Source organism: Macadamia integrifolia, unplaced genomic scaffold (genome assembly GCF_013358625.1).
Source record: "Macadamia integrifolia cultivar HAES 741 unplaced genomic scaffold, SCU_Mint_v3 scaffold1661, whole genome shotgun sequence".
Lineage (NCBI taxonomy): Eukaryota > Viridiplantae > Streptophyta > Magnoliopsida > Proteales > Proteaceae > Macadamia > Macadamia integrifolia.
In genome coordinates, this window is record NW_024868294.1 from 14144 (window position 1) to 33744 (window position 19601).

The 19601-nt window shown below is 38.9% G+C and overlaps 1 protein-coding gene across 3 annotated transcripts in view; it reads left to right on the forward strand.

Moving 5' to 3' along the window:
* Positions 1 to 19250, forward strand: part of LOC122064461 — a 32092-nt gene extending 12842 nt beyond the window's left edge. For 2 of the 3 annotated variants that reach the window (XM_042628163.1, XM_042628165.1), the window contains 6 exons: positions 3209 to 3315; positions 8085 to 8235; positions 17709 to 17861; positions 18039 to 18212; positions 18307 to 18392; positions 18551 to 19250. In XM_042628163.1, the coding sequence (XP_042484097.1) occupies positions 3209 to 3315; positions 8085 to 8235; positions 17709 to 17861; positions 18039 to 18173 (546 nt within the window). In that variant the 3' untranslated portion in view covers positions 18174 to 18212; positions 18307 to 18392; positions 18551 to 19250. The remainder of the gene's footprint in view (positions 1 to 3208; positions 3316 to 8084; positions 8236 to 17708; positions 17862 to 18038; positions 18213 to 18306; positions 18393 to 18550) is intronic. The other variant, XM_042628164.1, reaches the window with a different exon arrangement.
* The last annotated feature ends 351 nt before the right edge of the window (positions 19251 to 19601 follow it).

Sequence of the window (19601 nt, forward strand, 5' to 3'; positions counted from 1 at the left end):
TAAGGCAGAGGGCTCACATTATCACAGTACTACTATGGGCTGCTCATATTGTGGACTGAGCTAGACATCTTTGAGGAGTATACTCCTTCCATCCCTGCAGATGTCACTGGTTTTCAGAAACGAGAGGACAAGATCTGGGTTTATGACTTTCTGGCAAGTCTGAATGTGGAGTTTGATTAGCTGTGGTCCCAGCCTCTTAAGTTTTGAGTCGTATTCCCTTTCCTAGATTAGATCAAGTGCACAGTCTTCATACCACTATGCTCCACATCTTATTGCCACTCCCACTAAGAGATCTGCACTTGTCTCTGGCACTTAGTCCCTCAGTGTAGCCCCACAGTTTGGTGGCTCCTCTATAAGATCTCCAGTAAAGTGCGATACTATGGGAAGGAGCGTCACACCAAAGAGCTCTATTGGAACCTTCATTGCCATCATGCTGATACATTTGGCAAAGGGCTAGGGAAGGGTCATCCCAGTACTCTTGACCAGGCCAACCATACTAAGGTCCCAGACTCTGATTCTGCTCCTAGCATCTCTGCAGCATCACTATCATCTGATGAGCTCATTGCCATCTGGCGCCTTCTAACATGTCCGAACTCTCTTGCACTAGCTATTGCGAGCTTTTGCTCATTCCACCCCTTTTGGGTCAGGTATCTCGTTTGTGGCAATACTATGTCTTTCCCTTCTACCCCCTGGATTATAGACTCTGGGCTTCCGATCATATGATAGGTTGCTTATCTCTTTTCTCCCAGTACACTACTAGTCCTAGTAATTGTAAGGTTAAGTTGGCTAACGGGATTTATTCCACTATTTTGGGAAAGGGCTCCATAGTTGTAATTTTTCTTTAGCCCTCTTTATTGTATTGCATGTTCCCTCTTTTCCTACTAACTTATTGTCCATTAGTAGTCTTACTTTTAGTCTTAATTGCAAAGTCACCGTTTTTCCGTCTCATTATGTTTTTCAGGATCTAGTTTCAGGGGCAACGATTGTCTCTGATAGGGTATATAGTGGTCTGTATCTGCTTGATTATAACTTGGCATTGGTCTCTGGCCAAGCTCTTCAGACATTCTCTACGTCACCTCCCATCTCTAAGTTATTACACTGGCATCGTTGGTTGGGATATCCTCCTTTGGGAACTTTAGTTAGGCTTTTTCCTTCTTTTAAAAATTGTAATTCGAGTCATCTTTTTGTGAGGTATGTGTATTGACCAAATAAATTCGGATCATTTACTCTATTTCAAGAAATAAAAGTGCCACTTCTTTTTCGTTGATGCATTCTTATATTTGGTGTCCATCCCACTATGTGTCTATCAATGGGTATCGGTGGTTTGTCTCTTTTATTGATGGTCATTCTCAAACCACTTGGGTTTATATAATGTGAACCAAGGGCGAGACCTTCCATTGCTTTTAGCAATTTCACCGCATGGTTCATACTTAGTTCGGTGTTACCATCAAAATCCTTTGAAGCAACAATAGCTATGAATATTTCGAAGGGTCCTTTCAGGTATACCTTTCTGAGCATAGGACGATCCAACAGACTAATTGTGTAGATACCTCGGCACAGAATGGAGTTGCTGAGCAGAAGACTCGCCACCTTTGTGAGGTAGCAGGCTCTTTTATCTTTGAGATGCATAATCCTCCCTAAAACTGGAGTGATGTGATTCTCGCTATTGCCTTTTTGTTCAACCCAATGCCTTCTTGGGTTCATTCCTTCTGCTTCCCTTTGGATTATTAGTAGGGTTTTGTTGCTTTTCCTATTCCTCCCAAGGTATTCGTCATGTATGCTATGCTCATAATCATCATCCTCACGGAAAGTTTGATCTTCATGGTCTTCGGTGCCTTTTGCTGGGGTATGTTCATACTCATAAAGGCTATCGGTGTTTTTGTCCTCCTACTCGGCATTGATTTGTGACTATGAATGTTGTCTTTCACGAATCTGCGTTATACTATACTGTGTCACCTCTTCAAGGGGAGTCTCCTTCTACTGTGGAAGATGTGCCGCCTCTTAAACTTGCTATCCTTGCTAATATCCTGTTTCAGGGGAGAGTAACACTCCTCCTTTGCCTTGGCCAAAGATACATATTTATAGTCTTAGACAATAGACTTAAACCACTACACATCCTGCATCTACCCTACCATGCAAGTTCTCTTGAGCCTGATCTTGTCCCCTTAAAACCAGGTAATTCTCCTTCTCCTTCTATTGAGCTGTCTCTTGAGTTTCCTATTGCTATTCATAAAGGCACTAGGTCTTATACTTACATTCTATTGCTAAAATTGTTTCTTATGAATCACTTTTTCCTTCTTACTATAGTTTTGTGTCTTCTTTATCCTCTGTGTCCATTCCCTATACCTGGTAGGAAGCGAGTGCAGACTCATAATGGTAAGCAGCTATGGTTGAAGAGATGTATGCTCTAAAGAACAATGACACTATGTGATCTAGTGTGTCTTCCCTCATAAAAGAAGACAGTTGGTTCTAAGTGGGTCTTCATAGTGAACCATAAGGTTGATGGTACAGTGGATCGGTACAAGGCTAGACTTGTTGCCAAAGGCTTCACTTAGACCTATGGGATCGACTACCAGGAGATTTTTGCTCTAGTTGCTAAGATAAATCCAATCCGTGTTATCTTAGCTTGTGCAGCCAACTTAGATTGGGATCTCCAGCAGCTAGATGCGCAAAATGCCTTTCTTCATGGGGGACTTGAGGCAGAATTGCATATAGACATTCCTCCTGGGTTCACTTGCTCTAAAACTCAAGGGAAGATATGCAAGTTGAAGAATGCATTGTATGGGCTGAAGCAATCCCCTCATGCTTGGTTCGAGCGTTTCCACTAGGCTATGATTGCTACAGGCTACTCTGAAAGCAATGCCTACCACACTCTAGTTAAAAGCTTCAATCAAACTTCAATTCTTCAAAATTCAAAAACTGAAATCTCCATTGTCTTACATGACTACTTAAAGGAAAATAACATCAATTCATAGAAACTAATTTAAAATATAAATTAACCTAAATTAGCAACTGAAATCTAAAATTGAATCTCCCTACTAACTTGACCACACCCTATACTAACAATAAAGGAAACAAATCAATTTACTAAGTTAATCCCAAATCTTCCCATGCCCAACTGCATCAACTTCAATAAAGCATCTGGTCTGTGTTGAAAGGAATTGTTCTCAATCATGCACTGATTCTTTTTAATTTAATTTTTACACAGTTGCAAACAACGAAGTTCTTGTATGGATGTGCGGTAAATGCCTTCCTGCTAAAATCTAGATGGCTTACTGCTTCAATTAAAGCGGGTTCCATATTACGCCCTGACAAGTGAGTAAAGGCTTTTTATATTTATTTTAATATTGTTTATCTACATAATAAATTTTTTAATATGTAGTTTTGCTTCTTCATTTAAATTTCATTTTGTGTATTTAGAATTATGTATGAACTAATGTTGCATTGCTAGTGGTAGTTCTTTTTGAAGGGTTTATGGTGGAGGGCCAGTGAGAGAGGGGAAGCTATCTGAGAAAGGACTCAGAATTCTAGGGGAGAAAGAGCTTTTTTTTTTCACCTCGAGTAAAAACCCAATACCAGGTTTCTATTTTCAAATCTGTTCCTTTCATTGGGTGCATGCAATTATATAAAGGAAAAAAATAAGGACTCCTAATCAGACCCTAAAACTGAAACTAACTTGCAATTAAAGTCTTTCTCTTATTCCTACCTACGTATCCAACTCAAGCAAAGCATGATGAAAAGACATAAAAATTAACTAAACTACTACCAACCCCAATAGACCAAAAACCTGGATTGGGCTGGTTCCATCTAGGTTTGGGTTTTCAAACTCGGTCATATTGGTCCAGCTAGTTGAGTCTACTGCATCAATTCTGCTCCTCAAGAAAGAACATGACTATATTGAGTTTAGTTAAGGACCAAAGAGACCATCTAAATCAACACACTTAAGGAGGAATGATCCTGCTATCTTCTTGAGCTTAATGTCTAGGAGATCTTAAGCGGGGAAGAAACTTCATTTCTTTGTCGCCATGCTTGAAAGAGTAGGTATTTGCATACCCACAATGTTGTGCCTTCTTATCAAACAACCATGTTTGACTAAGAAGAATATGACACCTTCAAAGGTAGGACGTCATATTATATAGTATCCATGAATCCAACCATAAAGTATATGAGAAAGCACATATTAGTGATCTTACGATTAGTGTTCACCCGTGCAACTTTATAGGGATTTAGACATGGTCTGCAATCATATCTTAGGAACAATGCCTTCAGAGACGACATTAGTGAAACTACCTCCATTGATCGCCATACTACATAATTGGTCATTGATTGCACTTCACGCTGGCCTGGAAGATACTATTGAGGCAGCAATCTTCATCCTCAGATTCTGTATGAGTGGCCAAAATAGGACGAAGAATATAACAGGGGTGGTGCTCCTCATCACTTTCATCGTCGTGGATGTCACCCGACTCACACTCTACTTCCAAATTAATTATCTCAATATCCAGGTGCTCTTCTGGGACAGAAGGTATAAAATGATCCTTATCAATATAAGCTACCAAATAATTGGGACACTGAGCACTAATATGACTGTACCGGCGTACCCTTTGCATGTAAAATGCTGAATGGCAACTTTGGCACCACAGGAGGTCTTTTAGAACGACATTGAGGTGGAGAATATGGTCAGTTAGATCGTGAAGATGCTATAAATGAGCCACTAGCATGTGGTTTGTTGAATGACTCTTCCTGGGGAGAAGACTGCTGGCAACTAGAACTATCACCCCTAAGATTTTCTAAATCTAGATAACAAATGAGGCCTTTAAAATTGCAACAAATTCTAAAATTTCCCTTACGTCATTTTTTTTGCCTAATTAAAATTTTATATTTTAAAAAATTGTAATAATTAATAATTCATTAATCAACAAAAATTAATTAAAGAACATCACATTATTAATCAATTTCGGATGAAACAAAGTTTCAATACCTTCACTCCCCTACGCTCACCTCATATTTAAAGCCCCTACCTGGAATTTCTTTTTTGATTCCCCCCAGAAAGAAGTTCCACCTCTCCTCCCCCTGATATTTTTAAATTCTTAAATTAACCTTCCGTCCTGGTAAATCTGTCGTTAACAATTGTCTAGTGCAGTTGGTGAGGTTGTGGTGTGTAAAACCTACTCACTCACCAGGAGGTTTGGAGTTTGAATCTAAAAATATTGCATTAACCCCAAGGGGGTAGCCAAGTTGGCAAGGGACCTTCGCCTCAGGAAGCTTTGAGTTCGACTCCTCTTACCTCCTTGGGGCCACTCACATGGGGGTGTTTAGTGCTCTTCATTACTTTCAGTGAAAGTTGAATGGTTCTAATTCAATCTCAGTATGACCCAATTCATGTGGTTGTGGGGTTAGTATGGACCCGCAGTAATAGTTATGCCAAAGGCCTAGATACCCTTCGTTACCAAAAGAAAAATAAAATAAAAGTTAAATTTGTTGCCCTTTACTGGCTGCCTCCCCCACCCCTCACCCCTTGTCTCTATCCTAGTCTTCCATCCCCCGCCCCTCCTCTGGAACTCCCTCTGCACCCCACCCCCTCTCCTCCCTAGCCCCCCATCCTGCAACTCACCTCCCACCCGCCATAGCCTCTATTCCCCACCTCTGTTCCCCCACCTCACCCCCACCAACCCCTTGCCTCCCTACCCTACACCCACCCCCACCTTCCCCCACCTCCGACATTTCAAACCAATTAGAAACCAATAAACCAAATAAACCGATTAAAACTTGTTTATACATTAAAATAATAATATTTTAATGTCTCGAGTATTCCATAGTTTTCCTTTCTGATTCTCTCTCTCTCTCCTCTCTCACTCAGCGTTATTCCCCTGAAAGAATCGTCGGTCATGATACTGCTAGAACTCAAGGCCATAATGGGATGAATTATGAAACTACAACATCAGAGTGGTGATAACTAGGGGCTTGAGGAATTGAACAGAAATATGGGTTTTGGACTTTTGGGGAAGCATCAGTGGCCATTAGGAGGGACTAAGTATGGAAGGCTTGGGAACAGAGGGAGATTTGGAGAAGGTTGTGCTTAGAAGAAAGTTTGGACTCTGGAGAATTAAGGGCTTGGAGATCTCTTTCAGATTGGGTTGAGATGGGTTGTCTTTTGGGAAGAAAGGATGGAAAGAGAAGGTTGGGTCACATCTGAAAAAAAAGATTTATGGGAAGACTCAAAAGCAGTGCTGGTGGAAGGAGCTTTCTTTGTTTACCCCTCTCTCACAGTCTTTCTCTCTCTCTCTCTCTCGGATACTTGTATGTGTCTTTGTGGAACCCAAAAAAAAAAAAAGTAGTTTATAAAAATACTGTTCATCTATAACCTTTCAGAAGTTATATCTTCTCTCCTCATTTTTCCTTTCTTGATGAGATTTGAAGGTGAAAGAGAGACTTCTCGAAATTGTAAAATGGCGTGCAGTTTTGATCGCTCAACCTCTAACCTTCTCTGTGCTGGAGAAAACAGCAGTATCATGATTGCAGATGTTGGGTATGATGGGGTTGTGGAGGAGTTGGGTGGTGGGGATGCTTGGCTGTTACAGGACCATTGTACACTGAACCAAAACCAGAGCTTTCATGGAGGGGATTTCTCGATTGAACTTCCCTTGCAAACTGAGGAGTGTTTCAGTTTGATGTTTGGGAAGGAATGCCAGCATTTACCAAGAGATTATTACATGAAGAGGTTGCAGAGTGGGGACATGGATATGGGTTTTAAAGGAGAGGCTATCAATTGGATTTGAAAGGAAGGTGGGTTGCAGCATTTTTTCTTAAATGAAGCTGCTGTGTTATGGTTTCTTATTTTCTTCTGTTTTTTTCCCCCATGCTTTTATCGTCATTTTGTCTTATCGAATGGTCAATGTCTTTAGTACGAGCCATAAACTCGGATGTCCTAAGTTCGACTCCCACTAGGCACACCTTGGGCCACTCACATGGGGGGTATTTAGTGCTCTTCATTGCTTTCAGTGAAAGTTAAATGATTCTCATTCAATCTCGTTATGACCCGGAGAGAGGGTGGGGTGGGTGGTGCACAGAGGGGTGGAGCGGGAGTTACGCAGAGGGCTGGAGCGGGAGTTGCAGAGAGTGGGGTGGGACGAGGATGGAACAAGTGGTGAGGGGGCATCCAGTTTGGGGTGATGAGTTATCTGGACAGAGGGGTAATATGGAAATTTTAAAATCAGGGGAGAGGTGGAACTTTACTTTGTGGATAAACCAGAAAAGAAGTCCAAGCTCGGGGACTTTGAGTAAATATAGGATGAGTGTAGGGGAGTGATAACAATTGCCCCTATTTTGTATGTTTTAATATGTTGCAAAGTCAATTTACCATCCTCATAAATCTACGCTTCGGTTATATTTTTTTTTTTTTTTGGGGGGGAGGGGGGGGGAGTGGGAAATTATCTTATTCAAAATTTTCTTGTTACCTTTTATAGTTCTACTCCTAAGTCTTTTGAATTAAATATTATTCTTTTTTTAATAAGAATGCTTGACTTGAGGCTCATGTTATTTTGATTCTTCAGCATGAATCCAAACTGAATGAAAAAAAAAAAAAATTGTTTAAAGGGGCCTCATTAAATGTTTGATGTTTTTTATTTCAGTTAATGAGTTGTGCTGGAAATCTGTATTTGAAAATTTTAGCATATTTCAGTCTCAAAACCTCCACTTGTGCTGCATTTTGATGGAAGTAAGCCAGGAAAATGACTTGAGAATGTTCCCAACTCAGTTCTCCTCTCACATTAACCACACAATCACTTCTACGACAGTTTATAATTGTATAGACATTTATTTATGTAGTAAGATGTTTTAATATGAATAAAGTAGGTTTGTCATATGTGGAGCTATGTTTGTCATCTACTGATGTCCATCTGTTTTTCATTGCCAGCCGAAATATTTTATTTGGAATACAGATCTGCAAAGTCAATTTACCATCCTCATAAATCTATGCTTCAGTTCTTTTTTTTTGCTTGTGTGTGTGTGTGTGTGTGTGTGGTGGGGGATGTTAAATTGTATACTTTAATTCAGTTTTTTTATGTTTTGTTGCTTTTTGACAGATACATGGTTCTATCATATCAAGCCAATGTAAGGAGCAAGAGAATTGGTCAGCCAATCTATTGGAATAACATTACCTACATATTTGACAAAGTGGGGATTATGCTCCATGGAAAGCACAGTTTCTGCACCAAATTGGAAAAGATTGTTAAGGTGAGGACAGACATGGAATTTGGGATAGGGAAAATTCTTATTGTTTGATCTTAGTAACTTTGGCTCATCTCGTGCTTGAGCTTCTTCCCTCCCCTCCCCTCTTTATGATGACTATTTATTTCTATAGAATTTACTTCAATTTGTGCTGCAGAACTACAGTTCTACAGTTTGTCTGTAACAGCCCCATTTCCCCTAGACCTGGTGGGGTCCACAACACCGGGTGTCCAACTGGGATCGCACATGGAAAGACATACATTGTCAAATCATGATCCATGTCATAACATAGTCACAGATCCTTCTAAATTAAAACTTTTCATTCAAGTAGAAATGATATGGATCGTTGCCCTCAGCAGAAGACTTAAAACCTTACAAAAAGGGAAATAACATACTACCAATAGACATTACGAAAATAAGTTTTCCATTATCAAAGAGACATTGTTAGAAAACTAGAACTGTCTAGACATAATAGAAAACTTGAGTCATCAAATACATTCATCCATTCCTCAAAATAAAAAGCTTCCATAATACATAATCATTAAACTTCAAAATTAAAAATTAAGGGCGGCTGCTCTTGAAGTCCTTCCTAGTTGTGGATTGCAATCCCCTGCCCTTGTCCTTCTTTACTTGATCTATATAACATTCATATTGGAAGAAATGAGCTATAAGGCTCAGTGAGCAGTAAACCACTACCATGCTACATCATAAACATAATAACATAATAGACTATAATAGGAATTAGATTATAGCATTGGATCTATTGTTCAATCAACCATTCCATAAACACAATAATCGCGGTTTTGCATGTTTAGTCATATAGTCAATATGGCATACATTACATGTCACACCTTGTCCTCAATATGGCACAGGTATGCCGGCACTGGACACCTCACCGCATCCAGCCAGCTTGTTTTCCCTCAAGATCCAGACTCCGAGTAATCCACAACACCACATAATACAACTACAGATCAAAGGTCTCACATATATCACAGTCACAAAATAAAATCCATCTATGGTCTCTAAGTGATACCATATTTACAGTTATCCATATATTACAGTCATCCAGAATAATTTATAGCCAAAAGAATATGTACACAAAAATATAACGAATCCTATGTAACTTATCCATTAGTGAACTCAAACTAGCAAAAAGTGAAGTCCTTGCAAAAGCACGTATATACACCAAAGAATAGTCAGTGGTAGATCTACTCCTCAGAAATACTGGCCTCCGTAGGCACAGTCATCACAGTCACAGTCACAGGCGGGTCCGTGGTCGAATTCATCTTCTTGAATATAGGCCAAGTGATCCATGGCCACTACCTCATGATCATTGCCAGGAGTCGGAAAAATACCGCCTTCATCATCGAGAGGATCAAAGTAAAAGGGGGTGAACACGTCATGCTCAGTGACAGGATGGGGCAAGCAAGCACACGCAATACAAATGATACAATGCATGTTCCACACAGTCAAATGATGTTCATTAATCCATTTATTTATTTTACTACTTCCTAGTCCATTACTAAGTCTGATGATAATAGGTATAGTGCTACGCAACGTAAGTGGTATTCCCTACCCTATACGTTGGGCCTCCTCAGGAATACAAGCTCATTGCAAGCAGGAGCTAGTCAGTCCCAGTAAGAGCTTCGATCCCCCGGCTAACCCCTAATTAGTAACCCTGTAAAAATATACTCACCAGGCATACAGTACATCATATCCTATCCACATCTGTCTCAGGTACAATACGTCTTACCATGGAAAAATGCACTGCTGATCAGGCAACCACATATGTCGGGATTAGTCCATACCTAACCCCCTACGGACAAGGGGTTGTAGCACTTAGGGTGGTGATACCTAGCCTAGCATACTACATGATGCACATCCATTCACCACATTCATACAAAATCATGGGCACTTGCACGTATCCCATCTTACCTGACTTACCTTTCACATCTCAAGTCCACCAATCATTGAATAAAAATATAATGCACATCCAAAAACAAATTATGCATGAACATACAACGCAGGAAAAAAGGAAAAATGTAAGAAACACTCTAAAAAAATAAGTCAAGGCACCCACTCACTTTCGTATTTTGAATTATGTAACTTCCCTTCTAGTACTGAACAAGCTCCCACACTACTAATCAGATTTCCTAAAACCAGAGAATATATAGAGTATTAAAAATAAAACTAAATTGAAATGAATTTACTTCCCATAGGGTCATTTCTGGCTTCCTTTATTTGTTTTATAGATCCTCTATAAGTCCAACAGGTTTCAGATCAAATCTGGAACCAATTCGGTCTCTAGAAACCTAACCGGCTGGAGACATTGGAGCCAACTGGCCGGCCGGAGGTATCCCACCGGTTGTCCCAATTTTGCAAAATCCAATTCTGTTGGTGCCCTACTGAACTTTACTTCTGTATTTTGGTTCTCATATCCCCTTCATGAGGTCTAAATCACTAAATAAAAATGTGAAAACTTAAATTGGGTCTTCTTTTAACCCATCCCTGAATTTCCATTGTCCAATTCTTGGGCTGCATATGAAATTGATAGAAACATACATCTTCTATTTTTCCATAAAACTCTTTACCCACCTAGCTCAAGTTAGCTGGTACAAATGGGGACGGGGGCCATATAACTACATTTACAGCCACAGTTTTATAAACCATGAACATGCTTTTGATTGTTCTTCACACTGAGATGGTATTGAATTTGGGGATGGAGGGTGGGGTTGATTTATAACATTAAGTATCTTCTATATGGTTGCCTAATTTAACATGATGAGAGAAATTGGTAAGTGGGAAACATACCAGCCAAATCTACTTCTTCCTTACTAGAAAGTCTGACAAATTGTTATGTAAGGATTGCAAGGTTATGCCTAGAGAGAGCTTAACATCTCAACATAGATTGTTGATCCTGGATATGTACCACAATGTGTCGAAGCTTAAGTCAAGGAAACTTATCTGCCCTAGGGTAAAATGGTGGAGATTGAAAGAAGAGCCATTGATGTCCTTTACTGATAAAGTACTGAAGCTCGGAAAATGGGATTTTGAAGGGGATGATAACACGATGTGGACTGAGATGATAAATTGCATGAAAATGTTGCTAAAGAGGTTTTAGGGGTGTGTAAGGGTACTCGGCTAGCCCCTAGAGAGACTTGGTGGTGGGATGAGGAAGTGCAAACAACCATTAAGCTCAAGAAAAATAGTTTTAAGATTTGGCAAAGGACTATGGAAGCCGAAGATTAAGAGAGAGATAAGGCTGCCAAAAGTGAGGCAAGAAATATTGTGGGGAAAGCACAGGCGAAGAAATATGAGGACTTTTACAACAATCTAAACACTAAGGAAGGGGAAAAAGATATTTACAAGATAGCTAAAATTTGAGACAGGAAGAGCAGAGATTTTGATAATGTTCAATGTATTAAGGGTGATGATGGTAGAGTACTTGTAAAGGATGCATACATTAATAGGGGATGGGTTGAGTATTTTTGCATCTTACTAAATGAAGACAACACATGGAGGAATAATGAGAGTATACATTATAACAACACGCATCATAGATATATTCGTAAGATAGGAGTGACTGAGGTTAAAGACGTCCTAAGTAAAATGAAAGTAGGTAAGACACGAGTCCCAAATGAGTTAGCAATCAAAGTGTGGAAGGGTTTGGGAGTGTGTGGGGTTGCTTGGTGTGACATACCTCGCACATTGCCCTTCATATGGCACAGGCATGTCGGCACTGGATACCTTACCATACCCAGTTAGCCTGCTTACCCCAGAATCCTACTCTAGAAGTCCACAACACCACATCCAAATGATATACATAATCGGAATAAGAAGAATTTGCAGCGGATAATATAAAATCAAGTAAGGATAATACTCACCCAATGCATCTAAGTGGTATCTGATAATGTGTACAAAAATTTCAAAATTTACTTACAGTGATCCGTTATAATACAATAAACCAAGTATCAAAATATATGTACACAAAAAGAATTCTTCCACCTATCATACCATCAAAAAATGGTCTCTTCCTCCATCCTCATAGATACACAAAATAATCATAATATCATATCTCAAGAAAACTACCCACTATATACACAATCATCGCACTCGCAATTAGGTCCATGACTGAAATCATCAAAATCCGAAGTACATGCCAACTGATCCGTAACCATAGCATCATGCTCAGTACCAATAGCCTATAGGTGACTTCTCTCCTCATCTATAGATCAAAGGAAAATGGGGGGTGAGCACTGGTAATGCTTAGTGAGGGGTAGGGTAGAACAAAAACACACATCCATATGCAATGCATGCTCCACATATAAAGATGATGCTCATGAATCCATTTATTTAACTATACAATTTCCCTAGTCCTTTACTAAGTCTCATCACCTATGGGTATAGTGATACGCAACAGAGGTGGCATTCCCTACCCTGTATGTTGGGCCCTCAGGAATACAAGCTCATTACAGGTAGGAGCCAGTCGGTCCCGATTAGAGCCTCAGTCCCCCCAGCTAACCCCTAGATGGTAACCCCATATAATAATATCCACCAGGCATACAGTACGTCATATCCTGTCCAAATCCACAACTGATATCACACATCTCATCACAAAGTGCACTGCTGATCAGGCAGCCACATATGTCGAGATTAGTCCGTACCTAACCCCCTACGGACAAGGGGTGTAGCACTTGGGTTGTGATACCTAGCCAGCATACAAAATGATGCACAACCAATCATCTAAACCACGCATGCATACATGGGCACCTGCTCGTGACCCATCTCACTTGGCTTACCTTCTACATTACCATCACTATCAATTTTCATCACACCACAAACTTGAAAGTAGATGCAAATGAAGAAAATAAATGCATATGTACAAACACAACAGGTAAATCATGAACAACATAAATAAACATACCAAAAGAAGTAAGGTAGAGGGGCACCCACTCACCTGGACAATTTGAATCAGTTTCCACTTTTCCAGGTGCTGAACTTGTTCCCTCACAGTTAATTTGAATTCCTAAAAATCAAAATTATATATATATATATTTATTAAAATAGACTTTAAGTTAATTTACACCCTAATTGAGTCACTTTATATTCCCCTATAAGCCCTATAGGTTCCATCTCCGACCCACACTTTGCTGTCAAAAACTGGGCAAAATGGTCTCTGGAAGCCTAACTGGCTGGAGACCCTTACCCGACCGGTCGGCCGGATGTCTCCTACCGGTCGTGCCTTTTCTGCAGAATTTCAATTTTGTTAGCTCTCCTTGCAGATTTCTCAATAATTCTGGTCATTTTTGCCTTGTTTCTGTACTGAACTTCCACAACAGTAATACATTACTTAATTTCTATCACTTTATTAATCAATTCATTAATCCACTAATTAATTTTGATTAATTATACAATTCAGCAGGAATCTCCAAAATCATACCTCATATTTCCATAATCTCATTCACAAGTATGGATTAGAGTAAAAACTTCATAATCATACCTAAATCTAAGGTTACATGCATGAAATTGATCTCTAATTTCACTTTGCATGTAAGAAATAAAACCTCAATCATCATGCATGAACTCTTACAACCTTAGAACAGAAATTTAAGGTAGAATTCCTCTAAATCCACATGTATTATTTCTGTTTTAAGAATCTGAGTGAGAATCCTCACTCTCAAGTCCCAATCGGCCATGGTTAGTGTGCATCCTTACACATCTTCCAAATCAGTTCTTCAAATCAGGAAATCAAACTTCATAAGATGCGGATTCTGCTGAAATTTTTCCAGAATTCCTTCCTTACAACAGAGTTCAGTCCTACCCCTCTCTATTTCTAAATTCTTTCTTACTACAGGTTCCTATAAGGGAGAAGTACCTACCTCTTTGCTGAATTCTGCAGTAGCTTTCCAAGTAAGTCAATCAATTCTCCAATCTTCTTCTCTTCTCTTCTCTTCTCTTCTCTTCTTCTCTTCTCTTCTCTTCTCTTCTCTTTCTTCTTTCTTCTTCTTTTCTTCTTCTTCATTCTTCTTTCTTCTTTCTTCCTCTTGCTGTCCAACTGATTTGTGTGAGAATGTGGTCAGTGGTGGCTCTTATATAGCCCCACTAACCCATATTATATATCATACATGTATATATATATATATATTTATATTACTTATACAATATGATGTATATATACATAATTACATAATTAAAACTAATTATGTTCTGAAATTAAATTAATTTTATGATTTTACTAATTAACTCACTTAATCATGTCAAACTCATGAGAATAGGTCCACATGTCAAATTTCTAAGGGTGGGACCCATTTCAGCCAATTCTGGCCATTCTGTTCACATGACAAGCAGGCCTGTCATATCCAGAACTCTCTAGCTAGTTGAGCCAGAGTTGCTCCCCTTTGAGTCTGTTGTATACCCTATCATATCCAATCTATCTTAAGGGTTAGTAATCACCTGTTGGCCCACTTTGCTCGTTGACTCTTCCAACTATTGGCAGGAGGCACAGGTATATGTTGGGTCATCCTTCCCTTCTTGGCATTCCACTGCTACCAGCCAAGCTAGTATTGGGCTCTCCAACCTGCTACTCTTGCTTGTTCGCAGTCAATGTAAAGAAGTAAGATTCGGGGTGTTACACTTGGCTAACCAGGTTGTTTAACAAGATTATGAATACGAGAAAGATGCTTGATGAATGGAGAAGTATTGTAGCTCCAGTCTACAAAAATAAAGGCGATAAATAAAGCTACAATAACTATATAGGCATAAAACTTATGAGTCATATTATGAAACTATGGGAGAAGGTCGTCGAAGTCTACATAAGAAGAGAATCTAGGGTCTCGAGGAACCAATTTGGTTTTATGCCCGAGAGATCCATAACAGAAGCGATAAACCTTCTACGGAAACTCATGGAAAAATCAAGAAGCTACAAAAGGATCTTCATATGGTCTTCATCAACCTAGAGAAGGCCTATGATAGAGTCCCCAGAGAGCTAATCTGGCATGCATTGGAGAAGAAAGGGGCGTCTAGTATGTATGTGGACATAATTAAAGACATGTATAAGGGTGTGCTAACTAGTGTGAGATCTGTGGGAGGGCATAGTAATGAGTTCCCAATTACCATTGGGTTACATCAACGATCCAGTTTATGTCCCTATCTATTTATGCTTATCATGGAAGATTTAACAAAGAACATTCAAGGAGAGGTTTTGTGGTGTATGCTTTTTGCTGATGATGTAGTTTTAGTGGATGAGACAGTAGCGGGGGTTAATGATAAGTTGGAGTTAGGGAGATCTACCTTGGAATCAAGAGGTCGTAAGATAAGTAGAACAAAGACTGAGTATATTGTGTGCAACTTTAATAGCTCAAAGGCTGATATTGATGTGGTGAAACTGAGGAGAGAGATTCCGTAAAGTAACTGTTTTTAAATATTTGGGGTTAAATTTTAATAAAGATGACGAGATAGATGATGATGTCTCTCACAGAATTAAAGCATGATGGATGAAGTAGAGAGGCGCATCTTGAGTGTTGTGCGCATAGTTATTAAGGCGTCGCCAAGGCACTGCTAAGGCGACACCAAGGCGTTAAGGCGGTATAGGTAGGCTAAGGTGGTCTTGCGCTTTATGGGTTTCACATAAGGCGATCGCCTTAATGGCCAAAGTGACGCCTTAGGATGCCTTATTGCGCCTTACGACACCTTACAACGAAGGCAGACACCTTTTATGTTTTTGTTTGTTATTTTTCTTTAATGTTTTACCCATAGGTTCCATATCTTTTGTTGTGATTGGCAAGTCTATGGGGCTTCTATACACTTGGGAACTATGGGATCAAATCTATATAAAGTCAAAAATCATATTTTGTGGTTAAACAAATCACAAATTGGAAAATCCTTTTGGGTATTTTCTTCTTTGTTTGGGAGACCTAGGCATCGGTGTTCCTTCCTCCATCAATTTCAGCTCTTGCAACTCTCCTCCGACGATCCTCAGGCCATTCCGGCTCTGGCAAAGTACTCTTCTTCTTCTTCTTCTTCTTTTTTTTTTCCAGTTCTCTGTTACTGAACGGAGATCTCTTTCTCATCTGTTTTTTCTTCTTCTTTCTTTCTGTTCCTATTCCCTTAATCCCTTCTTCTGCTTCCCATTCCAACTAGACTTCCCTTCTCTTCTTTCACTCTTCTTCTTTCTTGGTTTTCTTTTCCCATTCCAACGATACTGACCTTAGTTGCAACCCTAATTAGACTAACAGGAGTAGAAATATAGTAGATGACCTTAGGCTCATTTTGGCATCATAGAGGTATGCATAATAAATGCTTACATATTTTAACCGCCCGTTTTTCTTTATAAATGTTATTTCATAGTTATATTAAATGCTATGATAAATATGAACTTAGTTAGTTCTTTACTTTATTATTATTATTATTATTTTTTTTTTTTATGAATATCCTGCATTGGTATGAATCTTTAACCTTTATTTAGCATATAAGTAGAATTATATAATTTTTACTATGCTATTTGTGCCAAATAAAATGGTTACATAAAAAAACAACACTACAACGCTTTATTCGCTAAGGCGATGCCTTATGCCCACCCTATGCCAAAGCGCTTCAGAAGACCCTCAAACGCCTCAGTCGCCTTCCCGCCTTAATGACTATGGTTGTGCGATCAACATATTCCTCTCTAGCTTAAAAGAAAATTCTATAGGATTGTCGTAAAATCGGCTATGTTGTATGAGACAGAATGTTGGACAGTCAAGAAACGTAACACAAATAAGTTGAGTGTTGTAGAGATCCGGATGTTGAGATGGATGTGCGGCAAAACTAGGAGAGATAGAGTGAGAAATGACAAGGTAAGATCTGAGTTGAGAGTAGCCCTGATTCAAGACAAGCTTCGAAAATGTCGCTTAAAGTGGTATGGCCATGTTCAGAGGAGGCCTTGGGATGCTTCAGTATGGAGTGATCAGATCCAATGGGAAGGTATTAGAAGAGCTAGGGGCAGACCTAAAATGACCATTGATGAGTTGGTAAGGAAAGACATGCAGAAGCTAGGCCTTGACCTAGTATGACATCAAATAGAACTGTCTGGAGGGCAAAGATCCATGTTGCCGACTGCTTTTAGGTGGGCGGGCCTGGAGGTATTGCATTGCCTTTGTTTCATTTCTTTTCTTTATCTTTTCCCCTTTCCCTCTTCTTTCTTTTATCTTTCTCTTTGATTGTTCCATGTAGCTGACACCATTCAGTCGGGAAAAGGTTTAGTTGTTGTTGTTGAGAGAAATTCGTAAGTAGCATAAATAAATTGGCACAGAGGTAGTCATCCATCTTTGTATACATAAGCTAATTTCTGACGATGAATTGTATAAGCAATGGCAGAATAACTACTCCGAAAACCTCCTTTTACCTCCTACTTTTGATATAGCTGTTACCCTTTGTTGCTAATTCTCATGTACTTCCTTTTAATATGATGAATACCATATTCGTCTTTGGTTCTCTTTCAGCATGGGGGTGGACAGGTTTTCAAAACTCTACAGTGGTTGGTCCAGAGTTTGAAGACTGGAAAAAATTCTGTTGGGGCAATTGTTGCTGAGGATGAAGGAAGGGCATCTCGTCACTTGAGACACTGTGCATTGGAGGAAAAGCTACCTATGGTGGTTAGTATTTGTATTCACTGAATAAAGTTTTTTCTTCTCTTCTTGGCCTGTTTAGACACAAATATCTTATGATTTATTTGGTTTTTTTTCCACAAATCCGCACAATATCGTGGGGTTTTTTATTTTATTTTTATTTTTTTTATATACTTATTTACCGATTCAATTCACTTGTTGCAGCCGGCAAGCTGGATAATAAAAAGCTTACATTTAGGAAAGTTGCTTCCTTTCACAGAGGATGACCAATCTTCTGCTTGGTCTACTATTAAGATTCCAGACTATCGCACTGCAGTAGAGTTCAGTGAAGAAATATGATATTTGCTTCTTTTCTAAAGCCTCTTGAAGGAATAATTAGTATGTTGATGGTATCCTTGGACAATTTCACATTTTTGTTTGCTTTTGCTTATAAAAGTGAAATAGAAATGAATGCTAACTTGTTCTGATGAAGATTTTATGCAGGTGAATCTATTACAAGCATTGAAGTTGAATGACATTTCCTGAAGATTTTTGCATTCTCCTTTCATCAAGTTGGAGGTGAATATGCATTTGGTTTGTGTTAAAGCTGATTCCTCAAATTAGTCTGATCGTCTAACATTATCCTTATCATCTTTGGTTTGGATCTTATCCAATTGACAATCACCAATACATCTCATAAATATTTTTCGTCCTAAATAGTGTTTTATCTTCTACAGATTTTGATTAAACAAAGACGGAACAAGATTTTGAACAAGCTGCTGAAACTTTGGTATAGATATTTTAAGAGGAACAAATGACTTACAGATGCCAAATTATTGCTGCTGCTGCTTGGTTGGAGAACTGGAGCCACAGTTGCTCCATGTCAAAGCAATAGTATTGAAAAACTACTATAATTGTAGTTCGCATCCTGAAGAAAGATCTCAGTCAAATCGATATGAAACAGAGGACTAAGTATGAAAGTGTGAGAAGATGTACATAAGGAGACATCAGAAGCTCTCTTGAGTTACCTTCAGTCGGTATTGAGTTCCAGTTCAAATCTAGTGGTCATCAACAAATAGCAGCAATCCTGAGACATTTTCAAGTATATTATAATCTTGTTTCATGTCTGAAAAAATTATGTAATATCAAGATCTTCCTGGCTTTTCCTGTCATTGGATTTCAAGGCTGCCTTCATCATAGTTCTAGTCACTGCTATGGCCTAGAACTATGGAGGAGCTCCGCGGATATTCAGAGGCTGCTGTCCCAACATCAACTGTGGCCAAGACTTGGAACCTTCAAGGACAAAGTACCAAAACTGCTGGAATGAGTACAGTGGTGGGTCATTTGTAAGGGGACTGTAATTAGATATGGAATCTTATGTAAAATATGATCATGTATGTTGAAAATGTTAGATGAAAAAAGCATCTTTATACATTACACCTTGTCAATAGAGGTTATTTGAGCTTTGAAAATAGGAGGTTCTTGGGCGATAGTGCTTTTAGTCTTTCCTGTTGGATGGGAAAAAAAAGTTCAATATATATATATATATATATTATAACGGCCTATGAACGTAAATATATTCTTTATCAAAAAAAAAAGAACGTAAATATATTGAGAAACTATATGGAATTTAGTAATGTTTTTTTATTATTTTTGTTGGAATACTTTTCCAGTCGAGAATCATATTTGCGTTTTAGGTCATGTTTGGTGTCACTTTATTATTTTATTTTACTTTTTCATTCCAGGAGCAAAATCGATCGTGTGATGACCCTCACTTGCTCCACTTTA